The 20037-nt window shown below is 37.0% G+C and overlaps 1 protein-coding gene across 19 annotated transcripts in view; it reads right to left on the bottom strand.

The window, feature by feature from the left end:
• The window catches only part of RBFOX2 (RNA binding protein, fox-1 homolog (C. elegans) 2), a 192586-nt gene that overhangs the window by 25883 nt on the left and 146666 nt on the right, over positions 1-20037 (bottom strand). For 14 of the 19 annotated variants that reach the window (XR_001514464.1, XM_015566189.1, XM_015566192.1 and 11 more), the window contains 4 exons: positions 15698-15844; positions 13043-13096; positions 3967-4059; positions 1226-1286 (listed from right to left, as the gene is read on the bottom strand). Coding sequence is in view for 18 of the 19 variants with exons in the window: in XM_015566189.1 (XP_015421675.1) it covers positions 1226-1286; positions 3967-4059; positions 13043-13096; positions 15698-15844 (355 nt within the window). In the remaining variant the exon portion in view is untranslated. The remainder of the gene's footprint in view (positions 1-1225; positions 1287-3966; positions 4060-13042; positions 13097-15697; positions 15845-20037) is intronic. The other 5 variants (XM_015566191.1, XM_006767214.2, XM_015566202.1 and 2 more) reach the window with 1 other exon arrangement.

Genomic DNA, 20037 nt, shown 5'->3' with positions numbered 1-20037 from the left:
GTGCAGGCCAGAAGGGAGTGGCAAGAAATATTCAAAGTGATGAATGCCAAGAACCTACAACCAAGATTACTTTATCCAGCAAAGCTTTCATTCAGAATTGAAGGTCAGATAAAGAGCTTCACAGATAAGGAAAAGCTAAAGGAGTTCATCACCACCAAACCAGTATTATATGAAATGCTGAAAGGTATCCTTCAAAAAGAGGAAGAAGAAGAAAAAGGTAAAGATATAAATTATGAACAACAAATACACATCTATCAACAAGTGAATCTAAAAATCAAGTGAATAAATAATCTGATGAACAGAATAAACTGGTGATTATAATAAAATCATGGGCATAGAAAGGGAGTGGACTGACCAGAACATACTGTTACTCTAGCAGTTAGGTTCAGACTCTCACAAAGCACTTACAAGGGAGAAATCGCCCCTTTTATAATCTAGATAAATCCTGCAGAACTCTAAAATAGAAAAGAGAATGAGTTGCTCAGACTAGAGTAGAGCTGGAGGCCTCAGGACCCAATTCATACAGTTTCCTTTCCCCCCCAAGGTGGTCCTATAGAGCACAATTTGTAAACCACTGCTGCAGAGCAGATTAAAATGATATCCCATCTCACTTAGAGAACATGAGTCTAGATTAAATTTGACAACTGATGTAAAAGTTTCTTCTGTTAGACAAAATAGTCACAGAAAATTTTCTTCTCAATAAAAAAGATTTGTAACACTCACTATATGTCATGCAGTCATGGAATAGAAAATAGAAGATACACACACACATACACAAGGCTATTACCTCTAGAAAAAAGGAGAGCTAAGTGTCAAGGATTACTCTATTTATGCTCAAATAAATAGGAATTAGCAGTAAAAGTGAGAACTGCTGGGCATCCAGGGGTACTATGGACAAGCCCAATAATGTATTACAGAGAACTACAACAGCCAAAACAGAGGGTGCTGTAGTGGGACCTAACCTGAGTTAAGAGGTAACCTCAAATGACACATTCACACTGTATATCAGATGAACTTTACTGAGACCAGAACACCTTAACAACTAAAAAATTAGCTTAATTCTAAGAAAAAAGTTAAATTCTAAAAAAACAAAATACCCTCCTAGGTAAATGAAATAAACTGTCTTAAGACTGAAATCAAGAGAGATTCTTTGATGTTTATAAAAAGCCCATTATTTTCACAAGAATAAATGGCATTATTCTGATGATGATTAGTAATCTCTTACCATTTGCATATGGTGTGACCATCTTCTTATTGGTCATTACACGTGCTGTAGCATTATTCACCTAAAAATAGAAGGGGTAAGGGGGAAGTAGACCACATTAAGAAACATGACATTGTTTGTCCAATAACATAGTACTCAATTAAAAAAGTAAATTTCAGAGAACATTGATTTAAATAATATAGCAATATAAAATATTAATGTATAATATTTTAATTAAAGTGTTTATTAAATGAGGCTAACAAGAGTAAAATGCAGTTTCTTAGTCTCCAAATGGAAAACTAGGGCCCAGCACTCCAAAGAAAAAATCCATTTATAAGTACCTTGGAGATCTCTTAAACAGAGAAGTCTCTGCATTAAGAAAAATATGGGGAAAATAGTAAATTAGAAACAACTGTTTTCACATGAACTCTGAAGTAGTTCCTTAATTAAAAGGAGGACATAGATTTACAGGAAGATAAGAAAATAAATCTGTAAATTTCATCTATTCTACTGTTCAGCATTTTTGGTATGTTTGTATAAGATTTTACTGTTTGAAGTTAGTCAACAAATATAGAAACTTAGATTTCCATGTTGACAGTCTTCAGAACCATCGTGAATTTTCTAGACCATGTGGTCTATCCATTTATGAATCAAGTTTTCAGAAGGCCTTTAGATTAGGCACTTAAAAGAACTGAAAGTAATAAAGCATATGTCTCTGGTTGTAGGGTACGCTCCACCCTCATTACAGAATGGCATAATTCAAAGTGTTGTTGGTGCCAGGGCAAGACGGTGTTACAGAGATGGTGCTGGTGAAGAAAGATGAAGCAGCCCCGTGGCAAAACCAGCCTCAAAGCTCCGACCAGGAGGTGAAGCCTCACCACACAACTTGATCAAATACTGTGCTGCCAGGTCATAAAACAGGCCAGTTTTGAAAAAAAAAGAAAACAAGATCAAACATATAAAATATAAATGTCTTATTTTGCCTCTGGGCGCTTACATAATCCTAAACTTGTATAGTGATAAATTTAAGTTACAAAAAGACCAATTTTAGGTAGAACAGGAACTTAAAAAATGCTTTAATATGTCTTTTAGGATTTGTATAATGGTAATATTCCTATGTGAGGAAAAGAGCTTGAAACTCCATTTACTCTGGTTTGACCCACCAAATAATACAAACATTTCACATTTAAAAAGAAAGAATGGGATACAACAATGAGACTGGGAGCATGCTGTTAAAAACACACACACACACAAATAAAAGGGAAAAACAATCACTTTTGGGGAGAGGGAGAAAGTGAAGAGCAAGGCTCTCACAGACAGGATGAGAATGAGGCAAGAGCTTACACTAGCTGCTGGAGCAGAATGCACCCAAGCACTTAAAAAAAAATGGCCAGACCCAATCAGAGACCACCAGTCAGCAAAAGAGACCAATAGCTGCATGTACCAGAAAGAAAGGGTGGGAAAGGAAACGGGAAAGGGCAGGAACAGACTTGGGTAAAGAGAATATAAAGGCAGGGAAAAGAGAAAGTCAGGGCAGGAAGGAGAGCCATCAAAGGCAAAGGAAGAACAGTCAGCTCTGAACCGAGGTTGGGAAAGAGGGCAAGTAGGAAAGGAAGTAGGGGCAGGAAGTGCATTAATAAAACCAGCCAAACTGGAGTTGAGTAACTCTGAGTAAGATGTGCAAGGGGGACAGTCACCATGACGTCAGTATCAAACAGCTCAGATGCTACAAAACAATGTACATCCAAAGTCCAGGCGGCATTACCCACAGCATTGAAAACAAAAGGGGGAGGGGAAGGGAGAGGAGCAACAAGTCAAATCACATTTTGTCGTGTTAATGTGAGATGGCAGATGGACTTTTTCTTTCTTGCTTAATTGTTTTGTAATTACATTTTATAAAGCTTCTTCTCTAGTGCTTTGGTTTCACTTACCGCCAACGTGAGTGAGTCAAGTGAAGGGCCCTTAATGCTAAACCATTGGAAAGGGAGGGGGAAAAAAAGCAAAATATGCAGACATCTTACTCAAAATGGTGGCTTTTATATTTCATACTTCTCAAAATTGGGAAAGGGGAAAGGAGCCAGTTAACCTTCATTGCCTTATTAAATAAGAAGGGCTGGTGAACACAGGTGGCTGACTCAACCACAATGATAGTCCATTCACAGGGCAACCGCCAAACCCTCTGTTTGAGGACTTTATCCATTAACAGTTGAAATTCTTGACATTAAATATATTTGATGAGTTGTGGATTCTTTCCTCCCTCCCAACAACCTCTAGGATCTTCTATTCCTTGCTTATCACAGACATGGAGGCGAACTGGCCTCCTGAGAGAGAGGGCATTGGCTGGCCCCTTGATTTATTACAGGACACAATGTTATCAACTGGATAGAGACAGACATTTTTAAAGTTAGTTTTATATTGGCCTGATCATAGGAATTTGGAGTCTGGCAAAGTGAAGCAAAGGAAAAAAATCAAGAGAGCAAAGGATGAACACCTTGGAGGAAAAAAGTAAGTGAAAAATACCCAGACACACACACACACAAGTAACACAAAATTAAAATCCCACCCCCCCCCAAAGGCGGGGAGGATAGAAGTGTTGCTTTTATACATTTTAGTGCAAGAAGGTGAAGGACAGAGACACAAACACACATACATGTGTGCACACACACAAACAAGACAGGGCTCCAAATGTGAAATAAGTGAGGCAATACACAAAAAGAGAAACAAAAATATAAACCAGAAATTGAATTATTGAAGACATGCACCTCGATTTTACGGCCCTCTACCACGGTGCCGTGTAATTTCTCCCTGGCCCTGTCTGCATCAGCACTATTCTCGAAAGTTACGAACCCGAATCCCTGCATGCAGCGGGAGAAGGGGGGAAAACATGCACATCGTTATATTGAAATACTGATCTCGTGGTCAATAGAGAACAAAATATCACAGTATGAAACTGACATCAGCAACAACTCAGCAATATGCCCCCGAAGTCACATTTTTGGACCATGCATATTTTGTAAAGGGAAATTAAGTCCAGTAAGAGAATAAAGAACTGTTGTGGTAGTAGTAATAATAATATAATTATCAATAATAACAATAAAATAAAACATAAAGCATGTGAGGCCAGACCAAAATTAAGATATACAGTTACTCGGGTCAAATTATTCAACCAAGAATCTGAGTATTTTTTAAAAATACCCTACTTTTCTCTCTCATTTCATGCTGTTAATATACATGTTTCTTTATGTAATACTAAGAAAATACTTCATTAAATCAATTATTCCCTAGTAACTTCTACATGAAAACTGATATTTAAGTATCATCATTATATAATGAGATTTTTAAGATGTCTAATCATTTGAGCCCCCACTCTGCCTCCTGCTTGTACCACCTTGGAAACAGGATAATTTAAGACATAATCTTGATGTATAATTCTGTAAGTATTGGGTATGGTAAAAAAAAAAAGCACTCATGTTTGTCTAAGCAAATGAAACTATCACTAAGCACTGGTCAGTCAATGATGACATTTCTTCCGTGACAATTTTAAAAGACCACACTGGCACTAGAGTGGCACTAGAGGGGTGGACAAAAGTAGGTTTACGGTTATAAGCACATGAAAGTGTATTATTTAACTAGAGGCCTGATGCATGAAATTTGTACAAGAGTAGGCCTTCCTTCCCCCAGCTGCCAGCACTGGCTTCCCTCACAGCCCTGGCTTCGTCTGGAAGGTCATCCGGTCTAATTAGCATATTATGCTTTTATTATTATAGATTACTAAGAGGCCTGGTGCACCAACTTGTGCACCGTGGGGTCTGGCCAGCCTGCCCTGATCAGGGCTGATCAGGCTGGCAGACCAGGGGAAGGGGCCGCGAGCGGTTGGCTGGCTGGCCCCACCCCCTGGAAGAACTCCTGGTAGAAGGGACAATTTGCATATTAGCCTTTTATTATATAGGGTTGTTTATATTCCATACGAACAACTATAAGACTACTTCTGCCCACCTTTGTATGTTCAGCTTAATTTCAAAAAATTGCTTATCCAAATTTGCCTAAGTTGTACATTTGTTGATGCCTGCATCTGCTACTAAATATATTAGCAATTTTCCATATATGAAGAAAAAAGGAATAGTCAAAAAAGCAATGGAAATGAGATCTATGTTAGTGACATCAGTTGCATACTATTCAACAGGAAAAGAATACCATAAAACAGTAATACAGTTGCTACCTTGAATTAGGATTAATTTATTTGTGCATTGTAGATACTGAACAACAAAAACCCACGAAGCTTTACTTCACCATGTGGACAAAGCAGGAGACCAGGGAGTTAACCCACTTTACTGTTCGCAGTGTATTTGAAAAGACTGCATGGGTTATAATCATACTGTTAATTTCAACATCAGCAGAATTTACTATATTTTTATACAACTCTTTCATAAAGCATTATATCAGTTTCATTTTAGGTACAATTATAAAATTTTCTCAAGTTGTTTACATCCATAGAGTGGTAAATTATTAGAAATTTCTGGGAAAGGCCTCATTTCTCAATGTTCCTCTAGCATTCTTTAAACATACCATTGTAGGGTAACCTGGAACCCTTTGTTACTCAAGTTTTGTTTTACAGTTTATTACCATGAGTTCTCCTGTATACACAAAACATGTTCTTAACTGAGAGGGTATATAGTGTAAATTGCTCAATAAAATTTTATAAAAGCAACTCCATCATCATGAAGGATCGGATCACTCAGCATTCTAAAGGATTATATGGCTGGACAGAACCATGGAGGATTCCAATGGATCATCGCTACCTTCAATTTGGATATCACCATAAATACCCTAGAAGGTGCAATGCTAAGCTGATAGGAAATTTTCAACATATGTTGGCTTGGGATGGAATATTACAGGTAAATTAGTTAACACTTCCCTTAAAGAGAAATAAATGTGTTGAAAATATCAATGGGAGCACATTTTGAAAATCAAATTTTGATGTTAGTATGTATAGGTATACAAGAGCATGTTACTAATTAATTCCACCATTTGTTGTTTATACTAGATCCGCTGGAGACGAAACCAGGTCTCCAATTCTGGAGAATCCTCCAGAAAGTTAAATCTTTTAAGAGAGGTCAGAGATAGGGATGAGTTTTATATCACATTTTAGAAGTACTATTAGCTGTAAAGCTGTAATCCAACTGTTTGCTACAGACTCATACATTTTATGCCTTGGATAAAATTAATAAATTAATACTTATATAATGAATTATGTGCAGACTAAAGCTAGGTTTTTAATTTGAGCATTAAGACTATATCTATATACATATATACATACATAGATGTTTGCCTTTTAAGCAAAACCACGGGACAGAAAGGCTAAACCTGCTGGTTTCATTTAGAAGGTAAAGAAACGAAGTCAAACTGAGGTTAAGAACTCAATAAGCAACAAGGCTCAAAGCATCAATAAGGCTTCTTTCTTCCATGTAGCTTCTTCCTACGCTAATGGTGAGGAAATTAAAATTCAGCTTTGAAATCCAAGTTCAGTATTCTATTTACTAAACTACATTAGTCCCCAAATCCTTTTTTCTTCCTCAAGTCCAGTTGCTAGGTGTGCTCTCTGACTCTCCTTTCTGGATGTGCAGGTTGGACACTGGGGACAGGACAACTGCATCTCCAACAGAACACAGGGAGGTGTCACCAGCACTGACACTGTGCGGTCAGCAATGACCAAGGGGAACACCCTGTGTAAGATTTCTGTCAATAATGACTTTAATGTTCTGGAAAAAAATTTCACTTTCAAATCGGTTTTAAAAGAAAGGTGCTTATCTGTCAAAGGAAATGCTAATCAAGATACCAAAGACATGACAATAAAGCCATGTTTACAGACATCTTCACCTAGCGTAAGAGGAGGGAGGCCAGGGATATTGGTCTGAAACAGAAGAGGATTTCTTTCTTTCCTTTGAAGATAAATAGACCTTGTGGCAGACAGAATAGTGCCCCTAACCCCCTTGTCCTAATCCCTGGAACCTGTGAATGTTACCTTACATGGCAAAAGGGGTTTTGCAGGTGTGATTAATGATCTGGAGATAGGGAGACTATCCTGGATTATCCAGGTGAGCCCGGGGTAATCACAAGGGTGCCTATATGTGAAAGAGGGTAACAGGAGAGTCAGAATCAGGGTGCAGCAGCCTGAGAAAGGCTGGATACATTTGGAAAGGGGCTGCAGGCCAAGGAATGTGGGCCGCCTCCAGAAGCTGCAAAAGGCATGGAAGTTGATTATCCCTAAAAATTACTGAAGGAATGCAGTCCTCCAACACTTTGATTTTAGCCTGGGAAGATCCATTTTGCACTTCTGTCCTCCAGAACTGTAAGATAACAAATGTGTGTGGTATTAAGCCACCACATTTGTGGCAAGTTGTGCAGAAGCAATAGGAAATTAATACACCTCACAGAATTAAAGTCTGATTGGGAAGGTGAGACGCATGACAGCATTTTAAATGTATCGGCCTTAAAACGCTTTTCTCTTACGTTGAAACGTCAAATGTAATTTTCCATCAACTTAATGTTTATCTATCACATTTACAATTTTGTTTTAAGAATATTAATTCAAATGAAGGCTAAAATTTTGTTTTAATATACTATGTTCTTCAATAAAATGTAACATTTTTGAAAATGTGCAAGGAATTGAGCTAACGATATTCACAGATTATCTGGGCTTTAAAAGTTACTAATAGGAAAGTATGCTTATATGAAATTATATTTTCATGTGCCTTCATTCTTAGAAATCTAATTCACATTGTTAGGCCATTCAGATCTTTTGCTTTGAAAAAAATTAGTAAAATTATGTCCAATCCTAACATTTTCCGTAGAAGAGCTTCAAAATGAGCAATATATCAAACAGGGAAACGTTAACCACTCTGATTAGTTTCAAAGTCAAACTAAGGTTTAATGTCAAACTCTTAACAAGAGAAAATATATCAGGGATGTAAGAAAATAAAAAAGATAAAACGTAAACCTTTATTTTAATTTAAAAAATCATGTTGATATGTTTGTCAACACCAGCCCTATCAGACAGAAATGTAACACAATTCACATATATTTAAAACGATGACTAGCCACATTAAAAAGTAAAACTAGGTAAAATTAATTTTAATAATGTATTTTATTTAACCGAATATATACAACATATGAGTGAGATGTCTGACATTCTTCTTGTGTCTTAAGTCTTTGAAATCGGTGTGTATTTTACACTTAAAGCACATCTCAATGTACACTCGCCACATTTCAAAGGCTCAACAAGGCCACTATACTGGACAATGCAGGTCTATATGCTTTATACTTTTACCTAAGGTTCTCAGTTCCCAAAGTCCTACTATGTGAACAAATTAAACACCCATGTTACATTAGTGATTACCAGCTCTCTTTTGGAAATCGAGGAATAATGTGGTTATGGGTTGTGGTTAAAGCTTCTTCCGAGTGTGACAAAATGTCATCACCTGCCTTGGCATCATCAAGGGCAAAGAAGCCGAATAACTGTCACCTTTTTAGTCTGGCCTCAGACTGCAATAAATAACAAGCAATAGGATGAGCACCATGAACGTATTTTTTAATTTGTATAATCTTTGAATTTTTCCATCTCAGAAGAATGAGAAAGAAAATTTACCATGTAACGTTTTAGGGAGAAATCAAAAGCAGACGGTTCTCCTGGGTATGGCCAGAACACAGAAATTAAAAAATAAATAAAAGAAAAAGAAAACTAAAACCCATAAAATGGTAACAAAAGAAAATAAACTAAGCCCTTTGGAAATACATGCACTGTTAATTCAGTTTTAAGTACTATGAAAACCATTTCATCTCAGCATTACCTGTCAATTTTACTGAAAATTACAAATGCTGACTTAGTGCAATTTCAGACAGTCTTTTGACCATATTTATAAATAAATAAATAAATAATCCCCTTTTCCATGAAACCGAAAGCCAGGGAAATACGGGAGAAGTTAGAGCATACTGCGTGTGTCTTGAGGAATGGAAATAGAGGTTTTATCTTCCCTAACTCCAGCTTAAACTTTAGCCTAACGCCTAACCCAAACCACACAGATCTCCACCATTCCAGAAATCCACCTGTGAAGTAATAACACATCAACTTAAAAATTTCCTAGCAATCTCAACAGCTGTTGCTGTGGTCTATTTCGTAGTCCTTTCACCAGCTTAATAACTGGCACTGTCTGAAGAAGTAAGGAGCTTCCACAAATTCAGTTATAATACATACATGTCCTTTTAAGCGGCAACTCAACCGAAAGTATGTTGAAAAAACTTCATGAAAAATATAAATGTGAGAGTATGCGTGCTTTTTTATTTAATAAATTTGATAATTACCGCAAATTATTATAGGGCTGGATGATAATGAACAGGATGTTGGGAAATCTGAATTTCAACAATGGAATAAACTTTGAAAAGCAACAAGTCTGCAGGCTCTAAAAATGTCTAGCAGAGAATGCAAGGTCAAGAGTACTGGGGATTGAACTAGGTGACCCTTATTTAGAGTTCTGTTTAAGATTCTATGTGAGAAAAAAAGACTGGAAGGAAATATATGAGAATATTAGTGAATATTCTCTTTAGTGAGATATGTATGCTTTTTTTCTTTCTATTTCTCATTAACATCATGTTTTCCCTTTATAATCATTTTTAAAAGGGTGCTTTTTAAAAGTTGTCACTCAAAGGACAATATAATTTACTGTTCAAACTGGCACTTTAAGGATAAAAAGGGACATTATTAATAATTATGTTCAAACAGGTATAAAAACTGGGATTGTCCTAGATAAACCAGGACCTATGGCCACTTACCTATATCTTCTTGTTTTTATTAATACTTGGTTACATCTGGTGAAATTTGGAGGATCAATAAAGCTACACAAGCCTGTATAATCCTTTTCTAGATTCTGTTTGAGTATCTTAGTTAATATTTTGGCAGAGGTCCCATTTTTCATCATATATCCTAATTGAACACTTTCAAAAGGATAGTCTATCTTTGTTTCAGTTAATCACAAAAAAATTAAATACAGCTGACTTTATATTTATACAAAAGAATAGGGAGTAAAAAAAGATTTTTTTAAATGGCATGAAATAATTTAAATGCGCAGTGTGCATGTGTAAATAATATATATTTGCTCCATAATCTAGGTAAACCAAATGCACAATATGAAGGTCAAAGAAGAAAATAAAAAGTCAGCAACAAACGGACAATTACTTCCTGGAGCACAGAAATTCTACTCTGCAGGCAAGCTGTAAAGGTAGAGTATTGGCAGGCAGGAAGGCACGGGCATGGCAGCCTAACAGTGCCCACTTATGACTTTAAGTGGGGTATTTCTAAACCCCTGGGCTGAAAGTCTCATTACAAAAAATAAAAGATGGCAAAGAGTTGCTTTTTGTTTTGGAGCCATTTGGTTAAATACTGCTTTACAAGTAAGTATTACTTATCTCAGAATTAATTTGTGACTAGTTATTCCATTACTGCTTAAAAATTTTTTTCAATAAGGCTGATTTCTGTACAGAAAGCACTCTTAAAAGACTGAACAACTCTTAACTGAACAACAGGACCACATAAGTTTCCTTTTCTCAGGTTCCTTTCAAGACATGTAACTTATAGTCAACTCCAAACATATTAGAAATGAGAAACTAAACTTAATTTTTAAAAAAGAAAAGTATTGCTTAATTTATCTTTGGTGGATTCCAGAAGAGGTATCTAGGTTTGACTCCAACATAAATCTCTATTAACGAGCCTAAAACAGTTCCAGAGGAACCCATTTCAGCAAAGAACGTTAGGTGACAACAGAAGGGCAAGGATGAAAACGGGTTTTGCACCAGTCCTTGTAGATAGATACAAGACAACCCCAAATTCTGTGCTTTATTTTAAATCATTTACCAATTAGTAATAGTCTGTCTTCCCTTCAGCAGTCCAAAGGAAAGGGGCAGTGAGGACACAGCATGGAGCTGAGAGAGGCAGCATATGCTTTTAGATTTCTCAAAGAGAAGAGGAAGACTTATGTCCTTTAAAAATGAAAATTATAGGGGAGAAGCAATTGAATCGGGTAAATTTAAAAATCCTTGAAGTCAATGAAAGAAGCCTTAAGAAAGATCAATTTCCTTTGCTTCAAAGAATTCAATTAAATTATTTTCTTGGTAAGGAGCCTGATGAAATTATATTGGGCTTTCGGTTGTTAAGAGTCTTGTTAAGGATATTTTAAGTGCATACACTTAAAAGCCAAAAACATTTAAACTGCTACTTTAGATAAACAGTGTAGTCAATAATCTTCACATTTATTTTACATTCATGTGCTTCTTATCTCTAAATCATTGTCATTGTTTCACCTTGTATCTAAAAAGGTCACAAAAAATAAAAGCAAACTATATGACAAAGAAATAGAAATCCATTGTGAGGAAATTACAAGCATAGTTTTACTGGTTACAGTTTGAATTGGTTTCACTTTAAAAATACTTACCAAGGAAGTGCTGGAGAAAATTCTGTATAGGCATAGTAATCTTTTTTGTTTTAACAGAAAACTGGAAGCTTAGTATATAATTACCTCGTTAATACTAAAAAATAATTATTATGGTAAAAATTAAACACTTTTAGTGTTGATGCATTCTATAAAGGAAGGGAATAATGATCAATAGCATTAGAACAGTACATACATTTGTATTGGTACAGATGGGGGCAGCAGGTACATAACTCTGTAGAGAGGTGGTATTAATTTGGAATAAGAAATTAAAGAGATAAATACTAAGTTAAATAGAGCAAATAAATGAGTTTTCTCAAATTACATTCTTAGAGATTTAATCATAGCCAAGGGCTACTTTCAAAGTTCAGTAGAGCTGACCCAATGAAAATTAACTAAAAAACTGGTCTTACCTAAAAATGCCAGTAGAACTGAACATAGCAAGGTAAATATTTGTAAGCTTGGCCACAGCTGATTATGTCTGTGGGTGTATTTAATTTGTTAAGGAGGAAGAAAACTTTCAAGTAAAACTTTCCGAAATCCAGTTAATCAGATCTTTTCTCATAATGCCATTGTAAGACTTTACCATTCACTCAGTCCTAAAAACACCGTTGCTCATTTTAGTGTATAAAAATTCTAAATCATACACATTGGAAATTTAATAGTAAATTATTAAGGGAAAATGTTTTAATTAAAAATATTTCAGTTCTTATATAGAACACATTTAGAAGAGAATACACATATCAATTTGCACACTGTTACTTCTTTAATTCTTATGCAAAAAAAAAAAAAATTAAAAAAAAAATCACTCACTGTATTCTGCAGCTGGCCTGTAAGGCTTTAACTTAAAGGAGGAAATCAGTTCATAGTGAAGTCCTGAGTCACTATACTCCCTGTAGTTAAGTCTTGTCAAAATTCATTCGAGAGAGCAAGTTAGCTGAATAACTGAAATATTAAATTTTTTCTAAATATGTCATTTCAAAGTTCTATTTTTAAAAGCTGATTTGTTCTGATACTTCAGAATAGAATTTTCATAGAATTTCACTTTTCTTTTAATATAAGAAGTGTAGGGCAAACTGAAGTCTGCTGAAGGACTGGTGTGTCTACAGCCTATTATCCTGACCGCCACACTCTCTCCTCCAACTCCTCTTGCCTCTATCTCACCACTCTCCTGATTTAGGGACCAAGATAAAGTCTGGCCATGTGGCAGCTTATTTTTAGAGATAATCTAACCCAAGCTAGACAGGAGCATTTTTGCAGGCTTGAAAAACAGCTTAAGTTTTCTGACTACTTACTGTTTAAAATAAAACAAAACTAAAATAACAAAAACAAGCTGACTTAATGCTGACATGGAGCTTACCTTGGAGCCACGTTCATTAAAGATTATTTCTACATCTAAGATTTTGCCAAATTGCTGCAGAGACAAAAATAAAAACATTTGTTTATGGTCAGCTTTTTATCCACATACTTTACTTGCGTCTGAAAAAGAAACAGGCCTCCCCATCCTCCATCCCAAATACTATTTAACATCCATGTTTCTATTTGTTGGGAGGCCCCATACGAGTTTCTGAGTTCTCCTCACCGAGCTGAGCATTTCTCCTTTTCCACTCGCTTTTCAATTCACTCATTCATGCATTACCCATTCTGTATGGTGGAAGCTGTCTTCAGAATATATTCAGAGAGTTTTCCTATTACACGGGCAAGAACTAGGGATTTTCCCCACTACAACTCTAATTTTTAAATGTCTCAGTTTTAAGAAGTAAATCCTACGTAGAAAGATTTGAAGGCTGTTTTGCTTCCCCTTATTTTTCTTTAACTTATGAAAGTAAATCATGTTCATTATCACCTTCAATCCCACGACCTTAGTTCTGGTACACAGCCTTCCTGGCTCTTTCTTAGGCATGTAACTATTTCCACATATTCTTTTATTTTTTTTAAAAAACTTAATATACTATGAACAACTTCCCAAGTCAATAAATATATATCCGTGTTATTTCTATAGGTTACATGCTATTTTCCATTATACTTAAACTTTCATAGACATTATGTATGGATCTCATTTATTTGCCACTTTAATCTTTCTGCATTGAACACCATCAAGAATATTTTAAATAGTAACTTTGCTTTGTAATTAGTTAAAGATTTTAACATTTGGAAAATCAAAACAAAGCTAAAACTACAAAGCCTAATAACTATTGTTAGGTAGCTAACAGCTGACTAGAGGGCATACACAACACAGTAATTATTTGGAGATGTGTATATAGAGACAAAACTACCTGTGCTAATCAATCCTCGGATAAACTGCATTGAGGGGATGTGCAGTAAATCTCCAGATATCTTTGTAGCTCACACTTCTCTCTGAGTACTAAGCTCATATACCCAATTATCTATTTCACTTGGATTTAAAACCAGACTTTGAGAAATGTGCAAAAATTAAAAAATAAGAAGAGCAAAACAGAAATCATGCTTTCTCATTGGGCTAAAACATTATTATCATTATAAAAAACATGAAGAGCCCAAGTTTTCTATAATAAGCTTCTGGGCTTGCTTCTTGTTTCACCATTTAATAGAAAATTAGAAACATCACGGAAAGAGGAGAATGTCTTTATTTTGGGTAGAAGAGCATTTTGTTTTTTTCCTATACCTATCCCATAAAACTAAGCTTTGTATGGCGTTTTAGAGTTTGTTTTCTTCTCTGTTTTCTAATGGGTCCTCATAGCATCCTTCTAGAGTCAGCACTATTCCCCTTTCTGGTTAAAAAACGAGGCTGAAAGAAGCTATTTTTCAAGTTTACAGAGCTTATGAAACGGAGCGTGTAATCTGTGCTCTTTACCAACGCAACTGTCCTCCTAAGCAGTAGGTACTGACCACGTGAAAGAAGACAGAGCAGCCAGGTACCTACCCTCGCAATGAAATTAAATTTTTATGCACTTAGTGCCTTATGGGAAGGGTATAATACATTTCAAGAAAGCACTGTTAAGTGGTCTGGGCAGATCTTCAATGGAAAACACACTTTTGACAAGAGAATGCACTCCATTTTTAGAGCTTAAAATTCCATGTTATCTCTGACAATTCAGTAGAAAACCTAATAACTCGTACTCCTGGGAAGTTTCTTCCCAAATGTAACCGGGATTCTTTATGCTGCATTTATATCTTCTGTTGTGCTCTTTCCTGTAGAGATGGAGACCAGCTGCTACGATTTTCTCTGTGAAACCTCTTTTCCAAGTTCTTCAATACTATCATTAATCTCAACCCTGGCCTTGCATTCAAAGTGCAACACACATCCAGGTAACCTGCTATAAGTGACAGAACTTTGCTCCAAGGTATTGTGTCACCATGAAGTGGCCTAAACTTCAGGAAGAGGATTTGGTTTTCTGAAAAAGCACCAGGCTGTGATACTAATAAAAAATTTTAAAACCCAGTTATCTCTTAGTCCTAGATCAAGTTAAGAGTTTGCTCAAATTAAAGCAGGCAACAACACAATAAGCCCAGAAAAAAATTAACATGCTCAGCAGCCACTCACTTCCCAATAACTCAAATCTTTGCTCTTACACCGTTTCTATGGTTGACTGGGGGAAGAATTAAACAGCTGGAAGAACACATCAAAGGTAGCAAACTAACACCCAGACCTGATTTTAGATATTGGTCTTGACACTGTTGAGTTATAAGTATGAAAGTGAAAAAACAAACGAACAAACACAGGTACTATCTGCTTTCACAGATATTATATCATTTAATCTGCAACACTGTGAAAGGTAGTAAATACAGTTTATCCCGATTTTAGCATTGAAAGTCTCATATCCAAGCAAATGGTCACCTTATTTATGTGAGAATTTGCAAAGCTGATGTCTAGTAGACAGGTGATAGGAAATGTTTCGGATGAAAATATTGATTTTCCCAGGATCTTCCTCAGTCTGTTTGTAATTTTATCCTAAAGTACTAATGACTAATAATATACGTGGTAGATTAAATTATATTTTAATTGTAAACCCCCAAAAGGACTTCAGAGACTTACCCCAAACATCTGTCGGAGATCGGGGTCCCGGAAGCGGAAAGGGATATTAGAGACATGCAGCCGTTTAGGGGTAGATTTACTCTCTGAATTTTCACTACTTTGTGTCTGTGACGGCTGGCCGTCTGTCTGTGCTCCGCCTTCTGTCTGCTAAGCAAAGAAATAAATAGTGAACAAAAACTAAATACAATTACTTCACATGAATTATGTAAAATACAATCCTCCTCCACGCAAATCATTCTCAAACAGTTTCTTTAGGCAAAAATTACTGTTGTCCTTCTATGAGAAAAAACAAAGAAAGATGTTATCTATGTTCAAAATGCTATAGTTTACACACAAAATTTAGGTTTTTTGAATATCTACAGTACATTAGTAAAATGGGAGAAACAGAAACACTAAGTGACTTGCCCAAGACGACATGGAGATACATTAGGATGACTGAAGATATAAAAATAGTACCAGCCATGGCCTGTGTGGCTCAGTGGGCTGAGTTTCCCCTAGTGCCGTGGTCAGCAAACTGCGGCTCTTGAGCCATATGTGGCTCTTTGGTCCCTTGAGTGTGGCTCTTCCTAAGCCGTAGGAGCACCCTAATTAAGTTAATAACAATGTACCTACCTATATAGTTTAAGTTTAAAAAATTTGGCTCTCAAAAGAAATTTCAATCGTTGCACTGTTGATATTTGGCTCTGTTGACTAATGAGTTTGCCGACCACTGCCTAGTGCACCAAAGGTTCAATTCCCGGTCAGGACACATGCCCTGGTTGTAGGCTCGAGCCCCAGTAGGGGGCGTGCAGGAGGCAGCAAATTGATGTTTCTCTCAAAAAATAAAATAAAATCAATAAAGACATATTTTAAAAAATAAAAGAAATAAAAATAGTTCCATACTCTTAGATTCTTAGTAAAACTTTCTATTTTTTAGATCTTCCTGTCTTGAAAATGAAGAGTCTGTTGTATTAGTTGTGAAGATCAATGCATTTCTGGTCTATCATTTCAGGAAACAAAGGACTATTTTTATATTTTATTCCCTCTATAAGTTCCAGAGTTTATGACTACTGGGTTACCAAAGTATTATTTATATAGAGGAGACACTTGGTGACAATGGCCACTTTACTTAAAAACGGAAGACACTTCTTACTCTGAAAGCAGTCTATACTCCCCTCCCTAATTCACACGATTCCAGGTAACTTTAGCACACACACCAACCTTTCGCTGCTCAGAGCAAAGTTGCGTTGAGAAAAATCTGTTTGGAAAGGCTTTAAGGGAGCCTGACTAATCCACTACACACATATAAAGGATAGGTTTGTGTACATCTTTAGTGAAAGTGTGTGAGTGTGAAGGGGCATTTTTGATCATGAGTCTCTTTTGCTGCATCCCAGACTTGTGTTCATCTAATCACCGACCACCCCACCAAGAAATCCTCAAAAACGTTGCTATGTTGAGAAACACTTTTGACAAATCTCTAATAGGTGTGATATATTCTAAGCATGCAAAAAACATTTATTTTGAAGCATTCACCTGGCAATTTCAGAACCTTGTGTTTTACCATTCACTATGATGTGCATGCCAAACCTGAGCTCATTAAAACCAACATATTTTATTTTATTTTAAATGTATTTTTATTGATTTCAGAGAGGAAGGGAGAAGGAGAGAGAGATAGAAACATCAATGATGAGAGAGAATCATTGATCAGCTGCCTCCTGCATGCCCTCCACTGGGGATGAAGCCTGCAACCCAGGCATATGCCCTTGACTGGAACCGAACCCGGGACCCTTCAGTTGCAGGCAGACGCTCTACCACTGAGCCAAACCAGCCAGGGCAAAACCAACATATTTTAAAACAGGGATGGAACCTACTATTCTTATTATTTCAGTAGAATTAGAACTGAATCCCTAACTGATTCTTCTGGGTGACACAACAAATCCTTTCCCTTCAACAAAAAAAACCACCTGTGAATCAGAGATACTTTTCTTAGAGATGTTAGCAACTGTTGTGGAATGAAGTTTGAGACTTTAAAATATAAAGGATAATCAGGAATAAACTCCGAATGAATACCAGCTTTTCAAGTGTCAATCTGAGTGATGGCAGCTTTTATCTCATTCCATTCAGGCCTTGCAGATGGCTTAAATGTGCAATGATTCATGTGATATAAAAATAGCAGAAATGGGAAGAGCTATGAAGCAATGACCTGCAAAAGTGTAACGTTTTCAATCATCAATCTGGACACAATGTAGACTAAACAAAACAAATTCCATCTAAAGAAGAAACTCACTAAGTTACTAAAACTGCATCATGGACACCAAAGCAATAAGCAAGAGCACCAATTATAATGAATGCTTATCAAGAACCTTCAACCTTGCCTCTTACATCTCACAGCTGGACCACATGAAACTTTCTCCAATCAAACTTTACAAGCACCAGCTCAGGTCTGCAGATGTCAGTATATCACTCTAGAAAAGTTAAAAAGACTTATTCCAGCTACAAACCAGTTTTATATATAATTTATATATGGGTGGGCAAATGTAGGTTTACAGTTGTTTATATGGAAAATAATATAATCTATATCTATATATATAAAGCCTAAGCAACCAGCCAACTGCTACGATGTGCAATGACCACTAGGGGGCAGACGTTCAATGCAGAGTCATGGAACAGACTGATGAATCTCAGAGGGAAGGGGGCAGGGAGGATGGCGGGAAGAGATTAACCAAAGATGTTATATGTATACTAGAGGCCCGGTGCATGGATTTGTGCACTGAAGGGGTCCCTCAGCCTGGCCTGTGGGGACTGGGCCAAAACCAGCTCTCCAACGTTCCCCAAGGGGTCCCAGATTGCAAGAGGGTGCTGGACAGGCCGAGGGACCCCACCGGTGCACAATTCTGTGCACTGGACCTCTAGTTAATCTCTCTCTATATAAATGTTTAACAACCAAACGGTTGGTCAACCTGTCACTATGATGCTCACTGACCACCACGGGGCAGACGCTCAACGCAGGAGCTGCCTCCTGGTGGTCAGTGTGCTCCCACAGCAGGAGTGCTGCTCAGCTGACCAAAAGGCGCCAGATGCAGGGCTTATGGTTTGGCAAGCGCCGCTGCGACAGCACGAGCCTCTCTCGATCGGGACTGACTGGGCAAAAGCTTGTGGCAGACGGAGCAGGGCCAGGATGAGCGTGAGCGGCAGTGGGAGCAGCAGACGGCACTGGCCTGCAGGGATCGGGGTAAAACCGGCAGTCTGACATCCCCTGAGGGGTCCCGGATTGCGGGAGGGCACAGGTCAGGCTGAGGGTCCCCACCGGTGCACGAATCCGTGCACCATGCCTCTAGTAAATAATAATACAAGAATAAACTCTGTTCTGCGAATTCACAGCCATAAACCTACTTTTGCCCACCCCATCTGTAGTTCCTGTATCTGTAGCACTGTATGTGAGATGACAGGTAAATGAAAACTAATGACTACTTCAAAGTATATTTGCCAAGCTACTTATTAGTTGCTCCTGAGTCTTTCACAGCCCTGGAGACCTAAATTAAGACAAGTTTAGAAGCCACATTGGTTAATTTCCTGGCACTGTAAAGAGCACCTACTTTTTGTTTTGTTTTGTATTCCCCAATCTTGGCTGCCAAAATCAGACAGAAAGCATGAGGAGGACCATCTTTTCTTGCATCTGCACTGGAACTGAACACCTACAATTCTTTAAAGTATGAAGTATATTTTTAATCCTCACCTGAGGATATGGTTTTGTTTTTTACTTATTTTTTAGAGAGAGAAAGGAGGGAAGAGGAAGAGAAGCATCGATTTGTTGCCTTCCATAAGTACCCTTACCTGGACTCGAACCTACAACTTTTTTGGTGCATGAGACAACATTCCTACCAACTGAGCCACCCAGCCCGGGCAATTCTAGAAAGCTTGACAAGTGGAAATAGTGAACTATCATTTCCAAAATTCTCAAGCTTTTTGTGTTAATATAAATTTTCAATTAAAGTTTAACATACATAATATATACAAATGCATAAATAATAAGCATATAGCAGAATGAATTTTCACAAACAAAATACACCCAGGTAACCATCAAATTAGATCAAGTAGCAGAACTCCAGAAGCACCCTGGGTTCAACTCCAGTCACGGGTCGGGTCCCCTGCCGAAGGGTCAACACTACCCTGATGGCAAAATTAGTTTTACCATTTTTGAACTTAAAAAAAAAAAAGCAGGGGGGTGGTGTGGATCACACCATATGTACTTTTTTGTCTGCCTTCTTTTACACATATTTTATATACAGGTCATAATTCATCCTTTCCATCCCCCGGTTTTATAAACACACAGAATTTATATGAGTTGCTTCCAGTTTTTG

Source organism: Myotis davidii, unplaced genomic scaffold (genome assembly GCF_000327345.1).
Source record: "Myotis davidii unplaced genomic scaffold, ASM32734v1 scaffold842, whole genome shotgun sequence".
NCBI lineage: Eukaryota > Metazoa > Chordata > Mammalia > Chiroptera > Vespertilionidae > Myotis > Myotis davidii.
The sequence above is the reverse complement of the archived record's forward strand: the minus strand, read 5'-3'. Positions and strand labels throughout refer to the sequence as shown.